Source organism: Pristiophorus japonicus, chromosome 6 (assembly GCF_044704955.1).
Source record: "Pristiophorus japonicus isolate sPriJap1 chromosome 6, sPriJap1.hap1, whole genome shotgun sequence".
Lineage (NCBI taxonomy): Eukaryota > Metazoa > Chordata > Chondrichthyes > Pristiophoridae > Pristiophorus > Pristiophorus japonicus.
Genome location: NC_091982.1, coordinates 2,888,892 through 2,904,161, shown reverse-complemented (window position 1 = coordinate 2,904,161; position 15,270 = coordinate 2,888,892). Strand labels below are relative to the sequence as shown.

General features: G+C 43.3%; 1 protein-coding gene across 3 annotated transcripts in view; it reads right to left on the bottom strand.

The window, feature by feature from the left end:
* The window catches only part of ocrl (OCRL inositol polyphosphate-5-phosphatase), a 164,695-nt gene that overhangs the window by 91,321 nt on the left and 58,104 nt on the right, over nucleotides 1-15,270 (bottom strand). For all 3 annotated transcript variants that reach the window (XM_070882547.1, XM_070882548.1, XM_070882549.1), the window contains exons 3-5: nucleotides 8,719-8,810; nucleotides 4,342-4,380; nucleotides 2,274-2,381 (exon numbers count right to left, since the gene is read on the bottom strand). In XM_070882547.1, the coding sequence (XP_070738648.1) occupies nucleotides 2,274-2,381; nucleotides 4,342-4,380; nucleotides 8,719-8,810 (239 nt within the window). The remainder of the gene's footprint in view (nucleotides 1-2,273; nucleotides 2,382-4,341; nucleotides 4,381-8,718; nucleotides 8,811-15,270) is intronic.

The window sequence follows — 15,270 nt, the reverse complement described above, 5'->3', positions numbered from 1 at the left end:
AATTACCCAGTAAAACAGTTATTAGAGACCATTTCTGTACTAGTTATGCCACTAGATGGTGCCAGATTGTAGTTACATATTGAACTCTTTACAAAAATCATGAACAGATTACACTAAAATGTTCATCATTTTGTGCAATAGAATCCAACCCATTAGTAATACTAACTTAGTTAAAATAAAAGGGAAAGGCATATTTTTATTTTTAAATACTGGACTTCATAAACTGAGATAAAGTCATGTTGACTCTCAGAATAAATACTGAAGCGCGTGTTCTGCTTGTTCCGTTAGAGTCTATCAAATCAAATTTTTTTAAGTATTTGTTATGAAATGCTAAGTGCGACACTTAAATTTCAAATCATAAATTTCAACTTCAACAGTGCATTCAGTGCACCTTATCTGGAAGTCAAGGAGTCTGGTCTCTCCAAACACAATACCCAGGAAATCCCTGAGTGTGAGCTGCACCAGCCTGATTCCAACAGAGACTGAAATTACCAAAAGCAAATTGCAGACTTTGGACACTAAGAACATAGGACAAAAGTTTGCAAGAGGTAATGTAACAATAATGACTGCAAATTAAATTTATTCACTGAACAGATGAAGCCCCCTAATGAATAGGGGGGGGGCGGGAACTATCTTATGGGGAGAGATCGAGTAGTCTAGGCCTATATTCCCTTGGGCCTTGACATACCGCCCACTACCATTGTGTCAAACAACGGGTACATCCGCCGACATACCACCTGGCGGAAGTTTAATCAGTGACATACCGCTGATACAGCCCACCCATGCAGACCGTCCACCCATGCAGACCGTCGACATACCGCCCAAAAGTGCAAGTTTCATGACATATCACCGGAACTGCATACCGTCCTGGAAAAGGTGCTTTTAAGTGGATCTTAAGTACACAGAGCTGACAGGTTTGTTTGATATTACACAGATCTTTATAGTTCTCCAGTCTAATGTATGTTTAAATGGATTGTAGTATTTTCTAGTGTTAGGCAATAATATAAATGGTCTAATAAAGCCTTAGTTACTTCTTTATTAATGAAGTATAATAAAAATGTTTAGTCTCTCTCATCCTCCAGTCTCTTCACCCCACAGCAATCTCTCCCCCCCCCTCCCCACACAACGATCTCTTCCCCCCGCCCCCTGCAGTGATCTCTCTTTCCCGCCCCCCCTCCCCACACAACGATCTCTTCCTCTTTCTCTTCCCCTTCCCCCGCCTCCTGCACAGCGATCTCTCCTTCCCCCCCACACATACAGCGATCTCAGGCCGGCAGTCTCTGGCCTCTCGTCGGTGCCTCTCGGGAGTGGAGCTTGACAGCTGCGCGTACAACTCGGGAGTTGAAGATTCCCGAGTCAAAAGGCCTCCTCCGTCGCACACCGCCTGCTGCACTCTGCTTTGGTTACTGCCGAGAAAAGTGGGATGAAACTCCCGCCCACTCTGCCCCAGTGGTATCGGTTAAAAAAATGACGCACTGCCCGGGGACCACCGAAAAATGGGCAGAACTAGTGTTTCACCAATTTTGGCACCTTAGAATTTAGTATAACTAGAGGTGATTTAATTGAAACGTATAAAATTCTTAAGGGGCCTATGGGGTAGATGGTGGGAGGATGTTTCCCCTGGTTGGGGAGTCCAGAACTAGGAGTCATAGTCTCAGACTAAGGGGTCGGCCATTTAGGACTGAGATGAGGAGAAATTTCTTCACTCAAAGGGTTGGGAATCTTTGGAATTCTCTACCCCAGATGGCTGTGGATGCTCAGTTATTGAATATATTCAAGACAGAGATCGAAAGATTTTTTTTGAATACTGTGGGAATCAGGGGCTATGAGGATAATGTGGGAAGGTGGACTTGAGGTAGAAGATCAGCCATGATCTTCTGGAATGGCAGAGCAGGCTCGAAGGGCCGAATGGCCTACGCTTGCTCCTATTTTTTTTTTCTTATGTTCTTTCTGGAAGAGCTCTGGCTGCAGGGAACTTATAAAATGCCAGGGATCTCAAGGCTTATAGACTGTTTGGTGGGCAGCCTATGTGCATCCAGCTTGACAGTATATCCTATCCACAAAACAAACCAGGGAAATTTAATTTTGCACCACTCACAATTTAGGAACATTATAATGTCTGCTTGGGCAAATGCATCTTTCATTTGGACAGCTAATTTGAAGCATTTTTCAAGTCTGCTCATTGTGTGGAGAATAAATCAGGTCTTATATTTGCTATAAATGAGTTAATTTCTCTCCAATTTTATACTTTGCATTTCAAGCAGCTTGTCTACCTTGTTGGACCTTTTTCACTTCAGTGAGGAAGCTGAGGCAGTATTCATCATCTGGGAGCTCAAAGAGGTAGCTTTTTTGGTCCCCTTGTATACGTATCCTACATAAGCCTAAAAAAATATAAAACATCAATCATTGGAACGGTCATCGCTGACTATTAGACCTTTAAGAAGAAGTGCTACTTGGGAGGCTAACAATAGAGCAGTTGAGAAATTGAAGCCAACAAAACTATGTTTTGGCTGTGGGATCAGTAAAACAAGGCCAGAGGCTCTGGGTTGAGAGCAGGGGCACCTAGTTCTAGTGCAGTCAGCTGCATATATCCTGCTTGGTGCGGTCCAAAAAAGCAGTTAGGGAGGGAGCTGGTATCAGTGGCAAGGGTAAAGAAAGAACTTGCATTTATATTTATATAACCTCTTCCATGTCCTCAGGGCATCCTAAGGTACTTTATATAAATTAATTATTTTTGAAGTACAGTCACTTTTATGTAGGCAACTGCATCAGCCATTTTACACACAGCAATGAGGTGAATGTTCAGCAAATCTGTTTCTTTGGTGCTGTTTTTGAAGGAAGGATGCTAACCAGGACATTGGAAGAACTTCCCATTCAATTTGTGCTATGAATCTTTAATGTCCACTTGAACCAATATAACATGTGAATGAGACCATGGTTTGGTGTCTCATCCGAAAGACAGCACTTCCAACAATGCAGTACTGTCAGCCTAATTATGTGATCAAATCCTGGTGTAAGGTTTAAACCCACAACCTTTAGAGTCAAGTGTGCCACCAAATGAACCAAGCTGAGACTAATAATGAGTCATGCAGCTCAGAGGTTCCCACATTGCTTGCCATCAATTGATCTCGACCCAGGGAGGCAGGCAAGACATCCTAATAGTGGAAAAATGAAGACAACTGTATCAGCTAAATTTGCAGCACGCTGACTGACTAATGCCAATCATTAATACCCTCCCCTGCCTAGCGGAATGAGTGTGGTTGGGTACCACTCAGCATTTGCGAAAAGTGAAGAGTGGAGCACCGTCGAGGGTGGGTTTCCCGCTTAAAAACTTAAGCTGTAAAGAGGCTGAACTAATTTGCAGGGAGCCTATGGTGGACCCTTGCTTTCTTGGAAGATAATTTTGTTTAAATAGCCTCTCCTTAATGGGGAAAAAAGAGCGAATAGGAACAAAATCCTCCAACTGAGCTAAAAGTACATTTTGGAGGCTGCTGGACAAATTGACCTGTGCTTTTAAGAACCATCAACAATGAAGGTTGAAATCTTAATCTTTGTATGTTCATCTGTTTCCAATGGAGGAACGCCAACCTGAAAAGATAAGCTTGGGGCAAGCTGGCAGCTGACCAGAGTACTGGTGAGCAATATGCCTTGAACTGGGAGTCCTGTCCCTTCTCCCACATTTAGATGGGAGCAATCCAACTCCTCTCAAGTTTCCAGAAGTCTTCAAGATGTCAACTTCTCCCCGAAAGGGGAAGACAGGCTCATTCGATCTTGAATATTTCTGTAGTGTGGTTGGACTTGCACTTTGTCTTAGTAACATTATGCCGTTAATTCAAGGCTGCCAAGTTTGACTTAGGCAAGCATTTGGTATTTGGATAAACTGCAAGTTGAAGAAACATTCATGTCCATCTCTGACAGATAATAGATCACTCTTCTTGCACTCATTTACATCTTTAATTAACAGCCATGTATTTGTACCTCAAAGTCCAAGATAAATCAAGAGGATTCCTAGTAATGGATTAGACTAGAATAAATGGGATGCTGAGAGTTCAGAGAACCTTCCCAACCTAGGACAGGAAGCAAAAGAGCTGAGCTATTGTGCAAGCCCCGGGCCTTTATACAAGGTGGGAAAAAGTTATCACATGTGGTGGGTGGCTGTCCTGAACACATGATACTCCCCAGAATCAAATCAAGGCAATGTTTGTGGAATGTTTGAATGATGAACCAAATCTATTCTGAAAGAGTATTTTTGTTGAAAAAAGTATCACTGCATGCAAAACAACCTACTTCATTGCTCCACCCAAACATTAAAACTTAGAAAAAATACTAAAAAGTACTCACGTGTAAAAGGGTCATCTATCAAAAGAGCCTCTTCGGCCTCTGAAAGTAAGCAAAACATTCTTAGATTATGCTAAAATATGAGAGTTTGTTGCACAAGGGATACAGCTAAAAATTCTCTTGCCATTAGAATATACAGTGCTAGCTGTTAAAGAATGTGTTGAAGGAGGAATTTCCAGAGACAGGAATGGTAGCATAGTGGTTTCTTTACGGGACTAGTAATCCAGAGGCCTGGACTAATAATTTGGAGACGCGAGTTCAAATCCCACCACGGCAGCTGTGGAATTTAAATTCAGTTAATTAAATCAATCTGGACTAAAAAGCTAGTGTCAGTAATGGAGACCATTGTTGTAAAAACCCATTTGGTTCACTAATGTCCTTTAGGGAAGAAAATTTGCCGTTCTTGTGAAGACAGGACTTCGTCTCCACAATGACTGTGCGGTGATTGCCGCTACCAATGCCGTCATGGACAGATGCATCTGCGACAGGTAAGTTGGTGAGGACGAGATCTCGTAGGTTTTCCCCTTGTGTTGGTTCTCTCACCACCTGCTGCAGGCCCAGTCACGTAGCTATGTCCTTCAGAACTCGGTCAGTGTGATACCGAGCCACTCTTGGCGATTGACATTGAAGTCTCCTACCCAGAGTACATTCTGTGCCCTTGCTACTCTCAGTGCTTCTTCCAAGTGGTGTTCAACATGGTGGAATACTGATTCATCAGCTGAGCGAGGGTAGTATATAGTAATCAGCAGGTTTCCTTGCCCATTCTTGACCTGGAACAATGAAACTTCACGCGGTCCGCAGTCAATGTTGAGGATTCCCAGGGGCAATCCATCCCAACTATATACCACTGTGGCGCCATTCCTGGTGGAGGAGGAGTCTGGGACATTGGCTGAAAGGCATGATTCTGTGAGTACAACTATGTCAGGCTGTTGTTTGACTAGTCTGTGGGGGAGCTCTCCCAATTTTGGCACAAGCCCCCAGATGTTAGTGAGGAGGACTTCGCAGGGTCAACTGGGCTGGGTATGCCGTTATGATATCTGAAGCCAGTACCTAGGTCAATCCCAGGTAGTCCGTCTGGTTTTATTATTCTTGTTGTTTGTCATAGCGGTTTGTTACAACTGAGTGGCTTGCTAGGCCATTTTCAGAGGGCCACATCGCTGTGGGTCTGGAGTCACATATAGGCCAGACCAGGTAAGGACACATGGCACCACTACTGACTGAGTCCTGAAGGACATAACTGCCTGAATGGGCCTGCAGCAGGTGGTGATAGAACCAACACAAGGGAAAAACCTACTTGACCTCGTCCTCACCAATTTACCTGTCGCAGATGCATCTGTCCATGACAGCACTGGTAGCAGCAATCACTGCACAGTCATTGTGGAGGCGAAGTCCTATCTTCACACTGAAGACATCCCTCCATGGTGCTGTGTGGAACTACCACCATGCTAAATGGGATAGATTCAGAACAGATCTAGCAGCTCAAAACTGAGCATCCATGAGGCACTGTGGGCCATCAGCTGAAGGCTTTGCTACCAATGACAGGCCAGAGGAAGGGGTGATGCATTAAAGGCTAGAATTGGAAGACTGACGAGTGTGGGAGAGGATGAAAGACTGGAGGAAATTATAAGGATAGGATATGGAGGGGGGGGGCGAGGGGAGTGGAAGCATGGAGGGATTTTAAACTCAATGTGTTGGGAGGACAGGGAGTCAATGTAGGTCAACAAGGATGGGGCGATGGGCGAGTTGGACAGGATAGGGGCAGCCGAGTTTTCAATAAATTGGCGCTAATTAGGCAGCGAATGGGGGGGGGGGGGAAACGCAAGGGAGGCGGCAGCTAACAAGGAAAACATTAGAGAAACTGAGTCAAAAGTAACAAAAAATTGTGAATAAGGGTTTCCGTGGAAATGAAGGGGAAGCAGCAGCAATGTATGCAGGTGGAAGTCACCAGCCCTTGAGCATAGGGTTTGAAACTCAGTTCTGGGTTGAACAAAATGCCATGGTTTTCCACATGTTTGGCTTGAGCAAGTGGCCATGGTGAGAGAATAAAGTCAATGGCACAAGAACAAATGTTATATTGGGTACTGAAAGCTATGTTTTGGTCTTCCTGATTTTCAGTCAGAGCAAACTTTAACTCATCTGTGACTTAAATGTTAGACAGGCAGTTTGTTAACTAAGAGGCAATCATCAGGTTAAGGGACGTGCTGGTATAAACAGGCAAAGCTTGATGTAATGAGCATATGTATAGAAGTTGACCCTGTGCATTTGGATGGTGTTGCGAGGGGGCATCATGAAGATAATGAAACAGAGATGGTAAGAATAGACCTTTGGAGGCTTCTGGAGAGGACATTGTGGGTTGGGGAGAGAAGCCATTGCTGAAAATGCACTGGTTGAATTTGAATATGGGTGAAGTCTGCAACGCTGGACAAATGAAGGACGAGAGAGGAAAATTGTGCGGTTGACAATATCAAATGTTGAAGAGGTCAAGAAGGATAAGAAGGGACGATTCACCATGGCAACCATCACAAAGAATGTTATTGTGACTTTGGTCACGCAAGCACGGCAGAAACCAGACTGAATGGATTTGAATAGGGTGTTTTTTGGAAAACTGCACGGTGCCAGCATGTTTAAAAGGGAGGTTTGATTTAGGATGGTAGTTGGAGAATATAGTGGTTGAAGATAGGCTTTTTGAAGAGAGGGTGGTTTTGAAAGGGAGAGAGATGGTCTTTGAACAAAGAACTGGTGATAAATGACTCGACTTTTTTTTATTCATTCACGGGATGTGAGCGTCTCTGGCAAAGCCGGCATTTATTGCCCATCCCGAATTCCCTCAAGAAGGTGGTGGTGAGCCACCTTCTTGAATACAACTGAGGGGCTTGCTACCATTTCAGAAGGCAGTTAACAGTCAACCACATTACTGTGGGTTTGGAGTCACATATAAGCCAGACTGGGCAAGGATGGCAGATTCCCTTCCCTAAAGGACAAGAACAAATTTTATATTGGATATTGAAAACTATTTTCAGTGAGAGCAAACTTGTCACTATTACCAATACTAGCTTTTTATTCCAGATTTATTTAATTAACTGAACTTAAATTTCCCAGCTACCATGGTGGGATTTGAATTCATTTTTCTGGATTATTCCTCCAGGATAACATAACCATTATGATACCATACTCCTAAGTCGTGTGCCAGATGTGCTTAAGTTTGTCTGCCTTGGACATAAGGGAGCGACTAAGAAAATTATCCTGGAGGGTAATGGTGAGTGTGGGAGAAGGCAAATCATTTGGTGGGGCTTTCAAGGATGAGTCACAGGAGTAGCTGAGGATGTCTACATTAGTAGTGTTACGATGGTTGGTGGGGCAGAAGAGTGGTAGGGTTAGACGAAGTTGGAGGAATGTGGCTAGTAAGGGTGATGAGAAAGTAGTCCTAGATAACCTAAACAAATATTTTTATTATATTGGTTTTTCCAAGAAAATTGCTGTTTCTGTTCCCAATCCACCTGCCTGCAATTACTTCTCTATCTACCCATTCTCCATTGTGCCCAAGTCTCTTGTATCTATGGATATCAGGGTGTCCAACAATTTCAGGAGTAAGCAATATGTTCAAAAACAGGAATGAGTAGCCTCCATTAATGATGTAATGGACATTTTTTCCTGCTATGCTCATTACATTGTCATTCATGCCATGGATGCAAAGATGGTCTTTCCTCCCAATCGCTTTTGCTCAGAGAGAGGGAGTAGTGGTTCATCACATTAATTTCAGACAGCTGGGGATTCATGGGAACTAGATAAATTAGTGAAGGAAAGGATCACTGCCAAACATCCTCCCTACTGGTCATGGCTCTCGTTCCTATTTTGCTCCAAGCCCTGTGATTGGCCAATAAGATTTTCTTAAATCACGCAGAATTCCCTAGTAAAGAGGGCAGTCAGGCAACCTCCACTCAGGTCTCTGCCAGAACCACTCTGTAACTGGATGCTATGTGTAACTGGATGCTATGTGTAACTGAGGTCTGGAGGTTTTTAGCTTCACATTTTCCTTCCCTTTTTTCCTTGTAGGGAAGCACTGACTTATGCTCAGCATCTGTCACCTTCATGGCTGAGGCTATGCAAGAATTGCAGGCCCGCAAACCCGCACCCTATTTTTCCACATCATAGTACAGCACATTGTATCACAGCACTAGCATCAAATCATTATTTAATTTACTCAAAGTTATTCAGATTGGTTAAAAATGGAAAATTATGGTAATCTGTTATATAACATAATTAGAGGACAGAGCAGGAATAAAGTTATTAAAAACACACACACATTTCCCACTGCATCTTCCCTTTTACAGTTGGGTAATTTCCAGATTAAAAATTTCTCAGAGCTGCTGCTCCCTGTACCTTGTATAACGCGAAACTGGTTATTGATGGGGATCACTGTCTGAGAAGCGATAATTCCAACATTAGTTTCCGGAGTTGTAGAGATGGATAATCTGTAATAAAAAGAGAACCACCTTTTTAAGTTAACCATATAACAATAGCAACTAGTTCAGAAAAGCTTCAAGATCTCAACAGTTTAAAACAGAAAATTGTGCTGTACCCCAAAACCAGTCCTAATATGTTTGTTACCCCTCACCTTCAATACAAAAATGTTTATTTATTTGGAAACCCATTAATCACAACTCTTTCATTTATAGTTTCTACACTGTAGCAGAAAATGCAACAAAATACAGCAGTCAGAGCATAAAATGTAGAAAAAAGGCACGGCCTAGTACTTCAGGTGGTAGATGAGAGCGGGGATCTATTTTCAGCACGACATCAAAAAAGAGTTTTGACATAGTTTCAGTTAGGGTTAGGGTTAACCCTAAAACAAAAAAATGTTTACCAATTCACTTAAACAGGCCAATAATAGTTTGTTACAGTATTTAACATTTCTGAACTAGCAAAATAATTTTGGGAACACTAACACTACAACTACCAGTGGAAGATGCAATAAAACCATTTTGAGCTTTCTTGGTGGGAATGAGACATCAAGTCAATGCACAAACTGTACTATTAATCCATAACCACAAATAAAAACATGCAAGCAAACACAACTTCATGTAAAAGCAAAAATTCTGCAGATGCTGGAAATCTGAAATAAAAACAGAAAATGCTGGAAATACTCAGGTCAGGCAGCATCTGTGGAGAGAGAAACAGAGTCAATGTTTCAGGTCCATAACCTTTTGTCAGAACTGAAAAAAGTTTTTAAGCAAGTGCAGGGGAAGGAAAGGGAAAGAGAGGAAAGAACAAAAGGGAAGGTGTGTGATAGGGTGGAAGGCAGGAGTGATTAAATGACAAAAGGGATGATAGGACAAAGGAAAAGGAGATGGTAATGGGCCAAGTAAAGAAACAAAACATGAGTCTAGAAGAGGTGTAAATGAGAATGGCAGAAACATTAACAGCTGCCATGCGAAAAAATAGGGGCAGATGTTATGGTCTGAAACTGTTGAACCCGATGTTGAGTCCAGAAGGCTGTAAAGTGCCTAATCGAAAGACGAGGTGCTGTTCCTCGAGCTTCCATTCTCCCAGTTTCTCCACCTCCAGTGACGATGCCATCTTCCATGCTAGTGCTTCCGATTGGTCTTCCTTTTTCCTCAACAGAGGATTTCCCTCTACCATAACCTCTACCCCTATTTTTTTCAAATTTTATCCAGATCTGACGAAAGGTCGTCGACCTGAAACATTAACTCTGTTTCTCGCTTGACCTGCTGAGTATTTCCAGCATTTTCTGTTTTTATTACAACTTCATGTAATGCTGGGTCAAATGGAAAATTTAATTTCAACCATTCTACAATAGCAACTGCTTGGCTTAATTTGTAGCACACCTGCCCAGTGCATTCAGGCTCCACACCAGGACCTGATTTGTAGAATCTTGCAGTGGACAGTTTGCCTCTATCACTGCACTTTAAAGTAATTCATTGTATGTGAAGCACTTTCAAATGCTAACAAGGAATGTGATAAGGAGCTATTAAAATGTAAATCTTTGTTTTTAACAAGTATCTCTTGACTACACCCATTACCTATACCATGTCAAGTTCTTTTCCTCCCATGTTTTGAACCATATGCCATTAGATGAATTATACCACTGCCGACTACTAATAGTTTCCCATATTACTTTGCCTCACGAAAATGATTTATTATTGGCACTGTCCCACATTACAACAGTGACCACACTCCAAAAGTACTTCATTGGCCGTAAAGTGCTGAGACATCCAGTGGTCGCGAAAGGCGCTATATAAATGCAAGTTTTTCTTTTGAAGTCTTTAATTTCTGGATGGCCAGCCATTATTTGCTGTTCAGCAACCATATCTATTTAAAATTTTTACTACCTAGATTCTGTTATCACAAAACAAATTGGTTTCGTATCAGTGATGTGGTATTTTATACCTCGAGATCCAAGTGCATTCCAATTTGATTATGCATATTACTTACCAACTTGACAAGAAATAGCTTAAAAAATTACAGGCAAATTTTTGTATAAATGGTTACGGCAATGTTCCCTTTCATTTTTTTGGCCCATTCAAAAGACTGTGCATGTCATTGAAAAGCCGGTGAGCCAACTACGCGGGAGGTCCAGAGCACTGCAGCTTAAAGGGAACATTAGTTACTGGCACCATTAAGTAATTGAAATGAACTTTAGTAAGGGGTCATCCACTGACTATGTATGAAAAAGTGGTGTGTGTACACTTTGTTCAATCCATATTGTGCTGATCTTCTTCAAATACATTATTACTGTTGGATTTTTTACTTCCACCCGAGGGCAGATGGGGTTTCGGTTTAATGTCTCATCCGAAAGACAGCACCTCCAATAATTCAGCTCTCAGTATTGCACTGAAGTGCCAGTCTACATTATGCAATCAAGTCTCTGGGGCGGGGCTTGAACCATGACCCTTCACTCAGAGGCTAGATTGCTACCACTGACTCCAGGCTGGCACTGATTAGGCATATATTATTTACAGTTAATTAGCAAAACATATGACAATTTGGGAAGCAGTGAAGTAGAGCTGCTTGAAGCATTCGGTGCGTCACTGCAGTACCAGCTGAGGAGCTGGGAGATACAATACCTGTACAGGCGCAGCATCCCAAATCCAGAACCTCGAGACCGAGGCCATTCTGGATTTTGCGTTTTTCCAGACTTTGGAACGTCTTTCTGACATCATGAATCCGGAAACACCCAAGCCCAGGTTTGGGTATTTCCAGATTTCGGAACGTCGGGTGGGGGAAGAGTTGCTCTCCGAGGAGTTGTTCGGGCCCCATCCAGGAGGTCGTTGGGCGGGGCACAGCAGCCGTGGAGCTGTTCAGGTGGGGCCCCGCCGAGGAGAAGCTGTTCGGGCCGTCCCCACCACCGTGGTGCTGTTCGGGCGGGGCCCCGCCCACCATGGTGCTGTTCGGGCCGTCCCCCCCCCCCACCGTGGTGCTGTTCGGGCGGGGCCCCACCCACCGTGGTGCTGTTCGGGCCGTCCCCACCACCGTGGTGCTGTTCGGGCGGGGCCCCGCCCACCGAGGTGCTGTTCGGGCCGTCCCCACCACCGTGGTGCTGTTCGGGCCGTCCCCACCACCGTGATGCTGTTCGGGCCGTCCCCACCACCGTGATGCTGTTCGGGCCGTCCCCACCCACCGTGGTGCTGTTCGGGCGGGGCCCCGCCCACCGTGGTGCTGTTCGGGCCGTCCCCACCCACCGTGGTGCTGTTCGGGCCGTCCCCACCCACCGTGGTGCTGTTCGGGCCGTCCCCACCACCGTGATGCTGTTCGGGCCGTCCCCACCCACCGTGGTGCTGTTCGGGCCGTCCCCACCCACCGTGGTGCTGTTCGGGCCGTCCCCACCCACCGTGGTGCTGTTCGGGCCGTCCCCACCACCGTGGTGCTGTTCGGGCCGTCCCCACCCACCGTGGTGCTGTTCGGGCGGGGCCCCGCCCACCGTGGTGCTGTTCGGGCCGTCCCCACCACCGTGGTGCTGTTCGGGCCGTCCCCACCACCGTGGTGCTGTTCGGGCGGGGCCCCGTCGAGGAGAAGTTATTCGGTCGGGCGAGGCGAGTGGAGGCGAGGCCCGAGGTCGGGCGCGGCGAGTGGAGGCGAGGCCCGAGGTCGGTGGGTCCGGATTCCAGAACATTTTGTGGATTCCGGACGACCTTGCCACCAATCGGTCCGGAGTCCAGATCCCGGAACTCTGGATTTTGGACGCTCAACCTGTACTGTGGTGCAACAGCACAACTGTTGGAAAGGTACAACTACATTTACAGTAGTTACAGACTTCATAATTCTCAGATTATCAAAAAGTGCTTTGCCTGTACTAATATTCAACATAAAACTGTCCTTGTAACCTGGTCCCTTTACATCTTATGAAGCTATTCAATATCAGAGTCTCTGACTTACCTTATTGATGTTAACTGCAGGACTGGTGTGTTGGTCATAGGTTTCTACATGTAAATCCATAACCAGCAGCTCCGAATTACAGGGCTGTTTGTCAAATGGACTATGAATCACAAACCTGTCCCTCCTGCAGACTTGACTCAAGTCTTCCTTAAATTCCTGGGGCAAAGGGAACCAAAATAGTGTCTGCCTACACAAATACAGCTGTCTGCACTGGGCACAGATGCCAAGCTGACCAAATTGAATACAACACCCAAGCAGATAGGGGTCAGAAAATGTTTTAGAAATAAATGGCTTAAGTAACTTTTGTGCATTCTCTACAGCCTGAGGGAACAGGCAACAATAACAAAAAATTATGGTGATGGCCAGACGAAGATATTTAAATAAATACTATTTTGCTTATTTCATATTTGTCACACAGAATACCACTTCAGATCAAATCTTAATTTACATATGTTGCTATCTGCCACCTATTTGAAATGAGACTACTTTGACTACATATCAAGTACAATTTTTAAGAACATTAGCTACCCTGAAGGTGTTCCTCATGCCTCCCAAAAACTGCAAGATGAAAGCTCAAAAGAACGAATGTGGAGAACACTGAAAGGCTTCATAAAGATCATAGATTGTAAAATATAAATAGCAACAAATTCAATGCATTGGGTCATGCATGTCACACCACAAAGCAGACATTTTATAAAACATGCAGTATAAAAAAGGACCTTTGTACTACATAAGTCACAACTTCTAAACATTATACGCATTTAATGTTTAACTTTTAAATGAACTGCAATTCAAGGCTATCCTTCAAGTTATTAACTTAAAACTATAAACTTAAAACCGCAACATAAAGCCACCTTGATGTTCTATTTGGCCCCAACCACATCCATTTGATAGCCATCAGATTTCTCATTTTACATAGCAATAGATTTATTTGAACTATGGAAATGGTGAAAACTGTTAAAATTCTTAACTCTATACAATATAAAGGCCTGCAATTGATCTGCACTAGACATATTGCATCTGAAAGCATTACATTTCTGGGAGTTAACAGTCTACCAGTTTGAAAATTAGTGATTGGTAATTTTCAAATAAGACCTGCTTTTAGCCAAATATCCAATTGATTAAATGTGAATAAATCTAAAAGGTGATTTGATTCAGTTGATAACTGTTAATGATTAAGCAGGAAAAAAAGTGAACAAATGGTTACATTTTTTCAGCACCAACATTAACTAAGGAGCAAATATGACAAAATCAAATCAAATAAATTCCAGTTTTCCTTGCCAATTTTTCTTCAAGTAGAGCTAAAAATAACATTTATGACTGCATATTAAAACTTATTTTTAAAAAATCACTAAACCTTACCCAGAGAATTGGCTGATAAATGCTAGAAATGTTTGGAAGAAGGTTCCCTCAGAAAGCCAGACTTAGCAGTCAAGAGTGTGAATTGGAAACTTCACGTGGGGCGGGAAATTCCAGCAGTTGGAGTGAAATATAAAAGGGAATTGTCTGCACCCTGCTACTGTGGAACTACAGTACCCAAAGCACAGCAGCACACCCATGTCACAAGGCAACCAAATAGAAGGGACAAGAAGGCTCTAGATCCTGTGGAGAAAGACAGAGAAGGGGGGTGGGGGGGAAGACAGGGGAAGAGGGGAGAAAAAAGAAAGAACCATGAGTTGCAGTTTTCATGTAGTTCCTGGAACTACAATACCCAAGCATAATGTGATGCCGGTAGAAAATGTACAAAATATCAGGCATGAGTGGTGGGGGAAAAAAATATTTTTTTTTCTAGATATTTATACAGTTAAAAAATGTTTATTGATCGCTATTTTGAAGCACCTTGAGATGTTTTACTGCATGAAATACACTATGTTGTTGGAATTATTAAATAACAAAATGAGGAAACAATGTTATCAGAGATGAGTTTTTTTGTTGTGTTGCTGAGGGAGGATGTTATGTGCACTGGATCCAGAGGGAACAGTTGGGCATCACTTTGATACTAACCTAGGACATTGCAACCGTGTTCGGATGCTGGTCATTGAGATGTGATAGTGGGAACATTTTCACTTGGCAGTGCTATATGAATAGCTTCAGGAAGAATTTATTGTGGGAAAGGAGAGAAAATTCCTTATAATATATAAACTTAGGAAAGGAAGGTAGGTTTTGTGGAGGGAACAAACAAAACTACTTGCATCAAATACCACAAACCCACTGAGAGAGATGGCGCAAACATAAGTATTTTAGAATGCAAATAATTCAAAGTATTAGGGAGGGAAGAAAAAACAAATTTATTTATATCTTGAGCAACAAAATATTTCAATACCCCTTCAATCACTGTAATACACAGAAGTTTGAATTTAAGTCCCACTTCAGGACTTCAGTGCGTAAGCGGGATGAAGTACGTCAACATTATTTTGGGATGGGGGAGGATAGTTTTCAGCCTTAATTGGGAGAGGGGCGGTGGTGGGGAGGAGAGACGGAGAGCATTATTCTTTAGTGGGGTAGGGGCAAGAAGAATGTCAGCACTAACCATCCTTT